Source organism: Talpa occidentalis, unplaced genomic scaffold (genome assembly GCF_014898055.3).
Source record: "Talpa occidentalis isolate TD23 unplaced genomic scaffold, MPIMG_talOcc4v2.1 talOcc4.14, whole genome shotgun sequence".
In the NCBI taxonomy this organism is placed as follows: Eukaryota; Metazoa; Chordata; class Mammalia; order Eulipotyphla; family Talpidae; genus Talpa; species Talpa occidentalis.
The window spans coordinates 45,158,270-45,171,689 of NW_023601433.1; the positions used below are offsets into that span (position 1 = coordinate 45,158,270).

Below are 13,420 nucleotides of genomic sequence, written 5' to 3' on the forward strand. Positions count from 1 at the left end.
CTCCACGGGCAAGTAAAAAGAAAAAAACCTGTGTATTTCAATCAATAATGAAATACAGTTAAGTCATCATTGCACTCCCACCTAGAGGGTATGTGATTGAAATATTGTTAAGTACTTAAAGAAATCAAAATAAATAGGTAGGTATAAAAGGAAGTAACAGGTAGGACTTCTGAGAATTTGCATGAATAAAAATAGGAAAAAGATCAGAAACCAATGAGAGCAAAGAAAAAAATGAAAAATAAAATGTGTATAATACAGAATCCAGAATTCAAGACCAGATGGGAATAAAGATGACTTCAGTAGCTTCAAAGACAGTGTGATTCATTCTGGACCACAAAGATCTAGTACAGTGGGTGGAAATATTATAAACGCTCAATGAATGCTTATTGGATGGATGGATGGATGGATGGATGGATGGATGGATGGATGGATGGATGGAAATGAAAGAGAGCTCTGGATCTACTGAGTCATATATGATGCAAGAGAGAAGCAGAGAAAATTCAGTGATTTGTTAAAGATCATCAAATCTTACACAGCGATGCCTATATATGACATTTGCTATGCAGATAACTATCAAACAATAGAACTAAATTAAACTGCAGCCTTCTATATCCTAATCCTGGCATTTTACACATTATGGAGATGTCCCTCAGTAGAATTACCACAATTATTTAATAAAGGAGAAAGGAAGTTAATTGCAAATTTCAAGCTTAGAAATTCATGGGCAAAAGTGCCAGTAAGCGATAACCATGCTAATAGTAATGCAAAGATAGCACTGGAAAGGAAAAAAAAAAAAAAAACAAGAAATTAAAATACACATATATGTTTAACTGAGATCCTGATAAAATAATTAACTATTAAGATGAATCAAAATAAGTGATTAGAACTGGGAAAGTTCAGTCAAGAAAAAAAGGCTTTCAATTTTTTTTTAAAGATTTATTCATTTATTTATACAAGAACCAGGATACAGGCCAAATGTGTGGGAGGGTGAGAGGACTCACTAGAGACAAAGCGGAGAACAAAACAGGCAGACTAGCTAAATATACTGATGAGGGGAGCGGCAGGCAAGGCAGGAGAGGTCTGCCCAACCATGTGGGTATCTCCCTGGCTGGCCAGGATCAAACCCATGCTGCAGAGACTGTGGACAGTTCACAACACTGTACTCAACCACCTGTGCGACCAGAGAGGTCCGGTTTTCAAATTTTTAATAGGAAATTTCCCTCCACAAGTTCAAATTATATATTTTTTAAATCTAAACAAAGATGTCCAAGTTAGAAAGATAGAAATCAATAAGATATTTTTCATATCACAATCTAAGTTCCTCCACATACAGAACCTGCAATACTCTCCCCGTTCCATGAGGAGCAGTCTGATGAAAAGCTTAGTCCTCAGTTATTAAAAGTTCTACTACTCCTTTGGCCCAAAGAGAGCCCAGCACTCAAAGGAAAGAAGTGACATTTGGTGAACCTATACAGTATGTTCTCTGGTCGCTCTTCCAGGCAAGTGTCACCTTCAGATCACCTAAGATCATTGGAAGATTCCATATTTAACCTTAATTAGCCTGAGTTCTTACTAAATCACTTCAAAGGTGTTAGACTTTAACGTGATGTTTCTTAAAATTTGGAAGATCTTAGCATGATCCCTTTGAGAATCTGTTGAAAAACTGGATCTTTTGTAGAAAAAATAATGTATAGATCCACAGGTCTAAAATTTGGACATGGGCCTTCCTGGTTGCCTAGAGGTTAAGTCTCAGTGCTATCACTGCTACTGCCTGATTTTGATCACCGGCTAGGGAGCTACCCACATAGCACAACAGACCTCTCCTGTCTCTCCCGCTGCTCCCCTCAGCAGTGTATTTCAGTAGATCCACCTTTTCTGCTCCCCACTCTGTCTCTGGTGAATCTTCTTACGCCCCTTGCACCTCTGGCCTACACCCCAGATCTTCTACACTATATAAATAAAATCTTTTAAAAAATAAAATAAAATTTGGAGAGATTCACAGACCATCCATGAACTCCTGTTTTGGAAGGCATCCTCAAATGTCTTACCCAAGAGTAAAACAACAGCCACAGGAAAAGGACTTATGCATTTGTTATAAATCTGTCCCTAAAAACATTACATTATACTCTCAAAAAAATTTTCCTTTAGAATTTACCACTCTTCATATTCCTGAAAACTTTGTGTTTTAAGTTGCTTATGAGGCAGCAGATGATGCTTCAATTGTTTTTTCTGTCCTGGCTCCTAGGAAGCTCATTATCACATCATATTTCCAACCAAACTAATTAATACAGTCATTAACATTTTTTCTGGCTAAACTTTTAGATTTTATTTTTAAGAAAATTTGTTGTCTATGTCTTTGTTTATGTGTTTTTCCATATCTCTATTTCCTTCCACTCACTGAAAAAAGAAACAGATTTATTCTAATGTTTCTTGTAAAATTCCTTCTAAATATATCAATAATGCAGAAAGGTAATCATTGCCTACATATGTAGAACATGTAAAGCACAAGAGCTCCAAACTGGAAGACTTTTCTTAATATTGTGACACAGAGAAAGCACTTGAATAGCTCCAACATTCATTGATTATAAAAACTCTCCAACATATAGGGATAGAAGAAATAGACTGCAATATAAGAAAGGCTATATATATAGATATATAGATATATAGATATATATAGATATATAGATATATATATAGAGAGAGAGCCCACATAAACAACCCACAGCTAACATCATACTCAATGGTGAAAAACTGAAAACTTTTCATCTAATATCTGGAACAAGACAAAAAATGTCCACTTTCACCATTGAAAGTGGTAATCAACCTAGTAGTAGAAGTACTAGCTAAAGCAATTAAGCAAGGAAAACTATAAAAAGAAATCTATCACTATTTGTAGATGATGTTATATTCAATAATATATATACTTCCTTTTACTAGTTATTTCAATTTCAAAAGTTCTGAAGTAGTCCAATATGTGGGCTTTCTCATCTAAGACAAAATATAGATTCTGCTTCAAACCATCATTGAAAAGTTGATTTCACGTCAACTTTATTACCTTTATCTTTCTCCTTATTTGCCTTCCTTTTTCTCCTTACTAATTGACAGGCAAATGATTTTAATCTGAACACAACCAGCTATCATCCCCAGAAAAAACGAAATCCTGCCTTTTGATATTCACACTGAGAATCCCTTTACGTATTTTATGGATCCTCTACACGAATTCCTGGCAGTTCACCGGGCTGCACACCCAGGCAGATTTTTGAGCTACATCTGCAATGTCTTTTCTACTCGGGCAGCTGGCATAAAGTGGGAAAATTCATTAACATGCTAATGATGTCCTATTTAAAATTCTAGCCCTGATTATTCTGTGATTAAATCTCTCCCCTTGACGTCTGCTTCCTTTATATCTGAGTTACAGTGAAAAATCAACAATATTAATAAAGTACAATACCGATTACCAACTTATACACAAGGGATAGAAAAACAGTTATGTAAATCTCAGGCTTGTCTTTTTTCTGAAGAGCAGATGTAGCAAACTGTAAAAAAGTTACTGAATTTTTTTTTAATCTCACCCTCCCTTAAAAAAAATTGGAATCCACAATAATTAAAGGTTTGTAGTTCATTTCCATAAGTATTGAAGGATTGAAAAATAGATTTAGCTTTCCATTCTATTTCACAGCACTTAAAATTGCTCAGAATTCAAAAGTGTTCTCCTGAAAGCTTAAGAACAGCTCACGGGGGGTTAAAGCTCATCCCTCTCTCACCACTTCACAGAGAGTGTGTGTCACTGGGATGAAAGTCAGCAGGTTGGGTAATGATCTCTGTCTCCCTTTGCCCTTGAGTACTTTGGCATATTTCAGTCCTTTTTCATCATATTGTTCTGTCTACTGACACCCCAATCTGATTATTCAACTCAGACAAGCCAAGCATCTTCTATGAAAGACTATCAAAACTTATCACTGCACTCATTAATTTGGAAAATGAATTTTTAAAACATTTTTTAAATAAGATCTAAGATCTGTGTCTGTAACATAAAATAAAAGAAGAAAGAACTACTGTTGTGTTTTAAGATCTGGTCCCAGCAAATGAGCAATTATTTATGGTATTTTTACCATTTTAAAAAATACCACACCATACAGCATGGGAGAGGGAATGGGAGGGAAAGGAGGCAAAACATGCAGGGAAGAGCACAAGGGACTCTTGGTGGTGGAGCCAGGTGATATGGTGGTAGGAAAAATACAGGAACGACACCAGAGGGGAGAATCCAACACTATCCAAATATTTTTTTTTAAGATTTATTTATTTATTTATTTATTTATTTATTTATTTATTTATTTATTTATTTATACAAGCACTGGGTACAGTCAGAAGCACAGGAGGGTGAGAAAATTCACCAGAGCCAGAGCAGAAAGCAGAGCAAGCAGACTGACGAAATACACTGCTAAGGGGAGCAGCGGGCGGCAGGAGAGGTCTGCGTGCCATGTGGGACCCTCGCTGGTGGTGGGGCATTGAACCAGCGCTGCAGAGGCTGCGGGCAGCTTCGCAGCCCAGCGCTCAACTGCTGTGTCACCAGGGAGGCCCAATACTATCCAAATATTAACAAAGATGTAAGGAAATAAATTTTTCAAAGAAAGTACTTTTAAAACAATTAAATAAATTTAAAAATACCATGCCAGGTACACATCAAAATAAATAAAAAATAAAAACAGTGCTTTTTAAACATAACCACTGGTAACCTAGACAGGTACATAAGATGTAATGATATTGTAAGTGATCAGTAAAACAAGTTCATTTGTCATGAGCCATTATTCTTATTCCATGAATGAGTTCTCTGTATGAAAGAAACTTATCATCAGTCCCTAAGACTACAAATCTCCCCAGGTGCTATAGAAACAGGACACTGGGTGGGCTTGCTCATGCACATGGCTGCATCATCTCTCTTGGAAGGAAAGTCACATGTTGAAAAGCACAAAATAACAACACAGAAGAGCCTGATCCTTTGTCCGCCTGAAGTTGCCTGTCCATTTCTAATTGCCTTTTTCCCCTGCATGCCACATTCTACAACCATTGCTGGGAAATCAAGATTTTTTTTAAGAATACTACATATTGTGGGCTTCTCCTGGTGGCACAGCGGTTGAGCGCTGGGCTGCAAGGCTGCCCGCAGCCTCTGCAGCACCGGTTCATTCCCTGGCCACTGGCGAGGGTCCCACAAAAAAAAAAAAAAAAAAAAAAAAACCTACATATTGCTCATTCCTTTTCTTATTTTCAAATGTTTTACCTGAGAATAAAAGAACTCCGCTCATGGTACGTACATGCACACATGTACTATTCCTTTATATTTGCTCTACAATTAAACTTGTGCATAGAGCTCCCTCTGAATTGTTAACTCTCAAAACCCAACAAATGACAAGATATGGACTTTGGCCTAAGCCTACTACATTTCAATAGGCAAAAGCTTCAGTTTACTAAGGAATTTATCATTTATTTATTTGTCTCCTACATTCTTAGCAACCCACCATTATTAATTTGGCTCACTAAAAGCCAAGTCACCTCAGGTTGGTTAAAAATTAGCTCCAACCAAAAGAATAGGGAAAAGAGTAGCTGAAGCAGCAAAATCCACATATAAAAGATAAAGAAAATCTTCATAACAGTAATGAGCCATCTGCAATTTAGAATCAACCATGGTAACAATCTCTTATTCCATTTGTTTATGTTTTATTCATCATTTTGAAAATACTTAGTGAAGTGACAATGATGAGATTCAAAAAATACTATGCAGCTCATTTTGTTAAAGAGATATTAATGGCTTTCAAGTGCTCAACGTTCAAATGAAAACATCATTGGACTAAATTTGTCCAAATTTGTCATGTCTTCTTTATTCTTAGATATAACCATTTCCTCATTTTGTGCCAAAGATTAGGTTGTGATAACATGAAAATTTTCATAGTTTTCATTATTTATACATTTTTTAAATCAATAAAATTTGTTTCAAATGTCCAATGCCCATCATGACAATAAATCACGCTATGATATATGGGGAAGGGGATTGTCATTCCTTGGAACTATAGTTATATATTAAGGTTCAAATATAGAGTCTAATATATGTTTGGCAAAAACAAGACTGTACCTGCAGAAATGAAAAAAACAAAAAGCTCTGAACCAATGTAGATGTGTGAAGAATCTCGCTACACAATTCAGAAAGTCTTCAAAACAAAATGTATTCACTGTGTAATGGCACGCTTAATTTCTGCTAGCTGATTTCATATTTCTTTATTTGGTTCTAAATACTAACCTTTGTTTCCTTCGATTTGTGTAGTGTTTTCAAATAGACCTATTTCAAATGTGGCTGCTTCATATAACCATTTCTTTCTTATTTCTTTTTAGAGAATCATACTATGAAAATATAGTCATTTAATAGTATATATGTATTTCGTTCTCCCAGTAAACAGCATTTATTATGAGGGCATGTTATGCTATATATGCCCTTTTCCTTACATCAACTTCTAGCTCCTAAGAGAAATGCAAGTGAAGCACACATGTGCATACTCACACCCACTCACACACACATGTGCAAATATCTGAGGGTCTCTATGTTACCTCATTTAGACTGTACCATGTAATAGCCTATAAATTGGATATTCTTCTTCTTTTTTTACTAGAGAAGAAATAGCTTCTAACATCTAATATATTTGACATCTGAATTTACATCATACATCATTCTGCACTTAGAAACTGATGCATCAGAGATTCTTACATTTGTAGTAAGAAAAAAGTTTTTATTTTATCAATTTGTACTGAACTGACATCTTCTCAGACAATCGCTCAGGGAGAAAACTCAAGGAAACCTTAGTTACTTCTAACAATTGGAACATGAAGAGAACATGAGAATACTTTAACTACACTGGTAAGCAGTTACTTAAGCTGAAGCATCTTCTACAACATTCTTCCTAAGAAAAACACTCTCAGAAAAGCTTATTCATGAAAGAGCTAGTTCAAAGTCTTTTCTCAATTTTTTGAGTCGGCCTGCTTTACTCTGTGATTTTGTAAGCAAGACTGAGTCAAAAAACAAAAGGATGGTAATTGCAAAACACAGAAAATTCTCAAGGCCTGTGCCAAGGGAGAAACTGTTCTAAGTAATCACAAGATTATTAGCAAAAACTGGGTAAAGGAGGAGGGAAAAAACAACACTAATTCAAAAGGAAACTTTGCTATGTTAACTGCAGCACTATTTACAATAGTCAAAATATGAAAACAATCTAAATACCCCATAACAGATGAGTAGCTCAAGAAGATGTGGTACATACACACAATGGAATACTACTCAGCAATCAAAAGAGATGAACTAAAGCCATTTCCAACAACATGGTTAAAGTTGTAAGGGATTATGCCAGCTGAAATAAATCAAAAGGAAAAAGATAAATTTAGGATGATTTAACTTATATGTGAAATATAGAGAAACCAAACAAAGGGTCATGAAAAAAAGACAAAACCTGCAAACTAAACATATATCTGAGGAATACAGCAGGGCAGGGCAGGGAGAGAGGGGTATATGGGTCAAAATAGGGTCAGGAAGAGCATAAGGGACTGTGGTAATGGACCATGGGTGCCGTGGTGGTAGGAGAACTATGGGAACTACACTTGAGGGGAGAAATCAAATACTGTCAAAAATTAACAATGATGTAAGAAAATAAATATAAAAAATATTTAATTAAAAAATACACTATAAAAAATTTCATATATGAACAGCAACACAAAAACCAACAGGTAATCCTACCCCATTTGCCAACAATCCTGCCAACAAAATACTCCAGGAAAAATGCTGGAGGACACCCTCCATTGTGGCATGCACATGAAGCATAGAACAACCTGTTCAGCCACACCAAACAATAAACATCACAAACCGTTCATCAAACAAAAGTTGTAACCACTTACCATAGGCTGTTTCCCCATGGTCCAGTTCTCTTCTCAGTCTGTCGTAATCTTCTCTAATGCTTCCCAACTTTTTGACATTCCTGGAACTCAGCACCAGCAGCTTGTTAAGGAGTCCCTTCAGCCCTTCCCTCTCTGATGTTAATGATGTAATGTCCTCCGTGAGCTCCTTGGCCATACAGAAATGGTTTCCTGCAGCACATTGTGAGAGAGAAGGAAGGAATCAGGCTTTACAGTATCCCCACACAAGGAAGATTTAGCAACAGCTAACGTGCATCAACAGTGTAGATATAGCACACTAAACTTTTTAATTATGTCAAACTTCATAATATTCCTCCTTCTATGGAGGAATCTGGAAAAACACTGATTGATTTTCCTCCATAAGCTGGAAAACCTCCAGTCTCCCTATCCCCTTATTTGTTATATCTGTTTTAGGGGGTTCCATTCGCTAATTCATGTCCTTGTAAAACATGATGACACAAAAATGTCCCAGATGAACTATGGGTAGAAGAAACCCATTAGAGCAATCACATAGTATTCCTCCATTCAAATATCCAAATGTCAAAGAGATGAATATTAGAGGAGGAATCCCCCCAGTGGTGCAGGGGTTAAAGACAGCACTATTAAGCTAGTACCAGCCACAGCGACATAAGTTCTATCCCCGGCCAGGGAGCTACCCACATGGTGCAGCAGACCTCTCTTGTCTCACGAGCTGCTACACTCAGCAGTGTATTTCAGTAGATCTGCCTGTTCTGTGCCCCACATTTTCAAGCATGAGAGTGAATAAAAAAGTGGGAACCAACTGGGCCCCCAGAGACACTAGAAAAATGTGCCCCAGTGTGTCATTCCCTGCACAAATAGTTCAAAGAGAAAAGTCCCCCCCCCCAAAACAAACTGGAAGAGACTCTATATAAGGAATGCATAAACAGAAGGTTTTCTGGAAATCCATCCTCAGACCTCCCTGCAATTCATGACAAGCCCTAGAGAGCAGGCCCCTCAATAAAATATGAGAGATCATTAATTAAAACCTGAGTCCCTGCCTTGATCCTAAAAAATGTGGTTTGGGGAAATGCCTAGTGATGGATGTGGAAGTTTTATATATGCAGAATGAGTATAAATTCCCAGAGAGACAGTTAATATCAAAACCCAAGCCATGATAAAATGCTACACTGCCCTCAGTTAATATTTTATAAGCATTTTGGCTGGGGATTCAAACCCATGAGGTAAATCTTGCCTGATGTTAGCCCTGCCTGATGACTAAAGCCAGCCAAGAGCTCTGTGATGAAAATTCAGAAAAGTCAACGTTGATCTCTAAAGGAAGTCCCATCAGTGACCCCGTGACCCCAATCTCCGTAACTTTAATGGGCCCTTTCCTAAATGCCACAGGAGGATTTGTGTAGAGATGAATGTCCCGCCTTTGCCATCACACCTCACATATGCCTGCCTCCTCCCTAGCGAACTGTATTTGGGCATTCAGGTGGGTTTTTTTAAGCATCTGTCAAAAGATTTCATTCCACCAATAGCACAATCAAAAACCTCTAGGTATACAACAAAGTTGGCGCTCATTTCACCCACTCTTCTTTCTAACTTTATCCTCAGCATCTCTGAATTAAAATACTGACCCTCCTTTACAGCATAGTATTGGGGGTTATTTTCCGTGACCATTATTTGACAGCCTGATTTTATAGACGACAGAGCTCTTCTTATATCAACTGTCTTATTTAATCTTCACAACAATCCAGGAAAGGGATGTTACAATGATTGTCTTTAGTTTCCAGATGAAGAAACCGAAGCCCAGAGGATGACTTTACCGATCTTACAAAGTTTTGGAGTTCTAAGACTCCATATGTAGTTAATGAAACTGAACTCAGTATCTCCAAACTCATGTTAGGTGTTTACAAAATACAGTTCAGTAAGTGATTTGGTCCAAAGATGACCACAAATCATCTTTTGCACAAAGGGGATGTGCTTATATGGGATATTTCACCCACTCAGTACACACACACACACACACACACACACACACACACACACGCACAGAGTATACTTGCTTGGATCCACAGATAATTTTATTTACAATGATACACTTTTACCTACCCAAATTTGAGTTATACTTCTTTGTTGGGAGAAAAGTAATAAAACCAGTGCGAAAAATAATTGAAACCTACTTTTTTTTCTGGCATAACACCAGATCTTTTAAGGAGCTCTAAGCTCAAGTAGATGGGTAGAGAAGTCCACAACCTATCATTCATAGCCTCCCCTCAGTGATATCAAGACTACCTGCCACATGTGAACTTGAGGAATCTGAACATAGGTGATAAATAAGCCCCAAAAACTGTCCCCTACACACACACACACACACACACACACACACACACACACACCCCTTCCCATGAAAGTTGTTTCAGCTGAAATTTGCTGACTTGTCAGTTTTGTTTCTTTCTTCCAGTGACTGATTCTCTGAGATGACAAAAAGCATTTTCTGTGAGCAGAGCCCCAGGACTGGTTTCGCACATCAAACATTTAGACAGTCATACATTTCATAGAGAAGATGAGGGAGGACATACACTGGAACACACAGGATTTCACATCAAACAGAGGCTGCTTCAAACAGCTTAAGAACATGTGATGCCTGGTGAGAGACTAAATACACCAACAGACAGTAGCCAGTTCATATATGGAAGTAGACTGCTACCCCACAGTCTGCAGTAACCTACCCCGGAAACCAACCATAGCTATATTAAGCAGCCCTGGGAGACAGCAGGCCATAGGGCAGAAAATAAATAAACCTGGACGAAGTGAGACTGTTTATCTCCAGTAGCAGTTCAGCAAACTAAGCAATAACTTCTGCAACAATTGGCCCCAAAAAGCCACGATTTGATTAATAACAGACAGCTTCTCTAATTTTTGTCCCTCCTATGGTCCAACTTAGGACCAACCAGAAAAAAAACAAATATGCTCCACTAACCAATCACATAGGGTGTTCCACTTAATACCTCCAGCTCCCCCAGGCCAACAGCTTCCAGTCCAATGGCATCAAAAACCTTCCCTTTTAGTCACTACAAAATTTTCTCACTCTTCTGCCTGCCTCTGTCTCTGCCAACACAAAAGTGATAGTGGCTGACTCCCTGCTCTAGCAAGTTCTGAATACCAGCCTTTGCTTCTCATTTGGTAAGTGTTCACATTATTTACATTTATATAGACATCATCTTTGAAAAACCTTTAAAGGGTCTATCATCTCCTCCAGTCATTGATATAACTCATGGACTTTTTTTTTTTAAAGATTTATTTATTATATAAGAACCGGGGTACAAGCCAGATGCATGGGAGGGTGAGAGGGTTCACCAGAGACAGAGCAGGGAACAGAACAGGCTAGATTGACGAAATACACTGCTGAGGGGAGCAGCGAGCGCAAAAGGAGAGGTCTGCCGCTCCATTTGGGACCCTCGCCCGCCAGCAGGGATCGAACCAGTGCTGCAGAGGCTGCGGACAGCTTCACAGTGTGGCACTCAACCGCCTGCACCACCAGGGGAGGCCTCCAACTCATGGACATTTTTAGAGAGGGAAACATTTTCTATTTATCTAGAAAATCGAGTTTATTTTCTAGAATGGTATCATTTCCCCCAAATCATAAGCTAAGAAAGATTTCAGGTTGCCATTGATAACACTTTTGTCTGCAATGAATATATATTTAAGTGTAGATCATTTTTATTTTCTATAAAGGAAAAGTGAAATTGGATAGAACCATATTTAAAAAATAAATGGCTTGGGGTGCCAGAGACATCTTGATGTGTTATTTAAGAATAAATGGTTATTTGAACTATTTGTGCCTTGGAAATAGATAACAGGAGAAAAGTGGGAAAGAAAATGTATCTCAAGCTGAGGGGAAACCCAAAAGAGGAATGGAAATAAAAGAATCTGGAGATCAGGAATCAACAAAGGAGTGTCCTTTTTCCTAAATAAATTACTCTTATTGGCTATCTTTTGAGTGACACATATTAGTCAAAGCCCAAGAAAAAAATAACCAATGACTCAACAGATGGATCAGATCAATAACAGTGGATGAGTCAAACATGGAAAGGTGGGAGCCAGAAATGCATACTAAAGGGCCTTACCCGACAGCTCAAACCTGAACAGGAGACATAAGACAGTGAATCGTAAAAACGTTCAGACAAACAAAAGGCCCTCTAAGAATCTTAAGAACATTCTCTAAGATCCCCTCCAGTCAATAGAGCTTCTCAGAATCTCAAGGCCCTTTCACTTATGGCCCCCACCTGCCTCCCCCCACACCCACCTTCTCAAGGGAACCCAAAACAGAGAAGGCTTCCTTTGGAAATGTTTACATTGTGGTTGTCATCTAAGGGAGTGAGGTTTGCCATCCTGAAGGCACTGAAATAAACCCATCAGGATCCCAAGAGAAATAGTTTTTTCTCCTCAGGCCCTCCCAGTGTAGTACAGCTCGAATGGAAACAAATCCCATTAAGAACAGAAGTTGCAAAAGAAGATGACCAGTCTGGCCCGGCACAATCTCCGGAAATGACCCATTGACTGAAAGGTCCATCCACAAAGAGACTGAAGAGTGAGCAGGAAAAGAAGGCAGGTTAAGAGGTGACTTTTCATCCCAGTGAACTCAGTCATTCCTCATCCAATCAGGCCTCACTGCTTTTCTCAGCTGATCAAAGAGGTAAACAGAAAGCCTAGCCCCATGTGCTCTATACCATCGTAGGGATTTTCCTTGGGAGTCGAAAAAGAGGTTTTTCCCACTTGGGAGAAGGCTATCTCTGTTGCCTGAATTATGTTTCTCCTCTCTTGGGCTTAATAGAGACACTATCCACCTGTATTTCTGGAAAAGATATATTGATTAAGAAAGGCAAAACCCCTAACTCAGAAGCAAGACTGTAGTCAATCTTCTTTTTTTTTTCTTTTAGCAAATGGGGCAATAATTCCAAGTGAATGGCATGTGAAGCTGTTAAGAGGCAAGTCCCTCGTTCACATTTCCATGTTCTACTGGCTGTAAATAATACGCATGACTGCACCGGGAACCAAATTGCTCATTAGCTGCCAACATTAGTTGTTTAATGACCTGAAGAGCAGAAGCTGCCAATTATTGTATTCCTTCTTAAAATGCCATTTAAAACCCATACATGTAATTATTATACCTTTTCGTTAAATTTTTATGATTCTTCTGAAGTTGATGAGCTATGGGTTCATTCAACCTATAAAACTCAGAGAATACTGGAGGATGTCATTACATAAGTCAGTTAAAAAATACATGGATTACAATGGAGTATAACACCTGATCTGGCACCACTTAGCTAGTTGAGTGAACTCAACCAAGGACCCCAATCTCATGATCTGTTTACTGGATGCCATAGTATCCCTCCCACTCACCTAATATTGCTGTTGTAAAAATAAGAAAAATAACAGATGCAGATAAAAGTTTTAAAGCACTATGCAAATAACAGGGTAAGGGATTATTTTCAGACACTGG

General features: G+C 38.1%; 1 protein-coding gene across 1 annotated transcript in view; it reads right to left on the reverse strand.

Annotated features, from left to right (window-relative positions):
- The window catches only part of DISC1 (DISC1 scaffold protein), a 315,559-nt gene that overhangs the window by 165,852 nt on the left and 136,287 nt on the right, over nt 1-13,420 (reverse strand). The window contains exon 9 of the mRNA XM_054694671.1: nt 7,933-8,121. Coding sequence (XP_054550646.1) covers nt 7,933-8,121 — 189 coding nt within the window. The remainder of the gene's footprint in view (nt 1-7,932; nt 8,122-13,420) is intronic.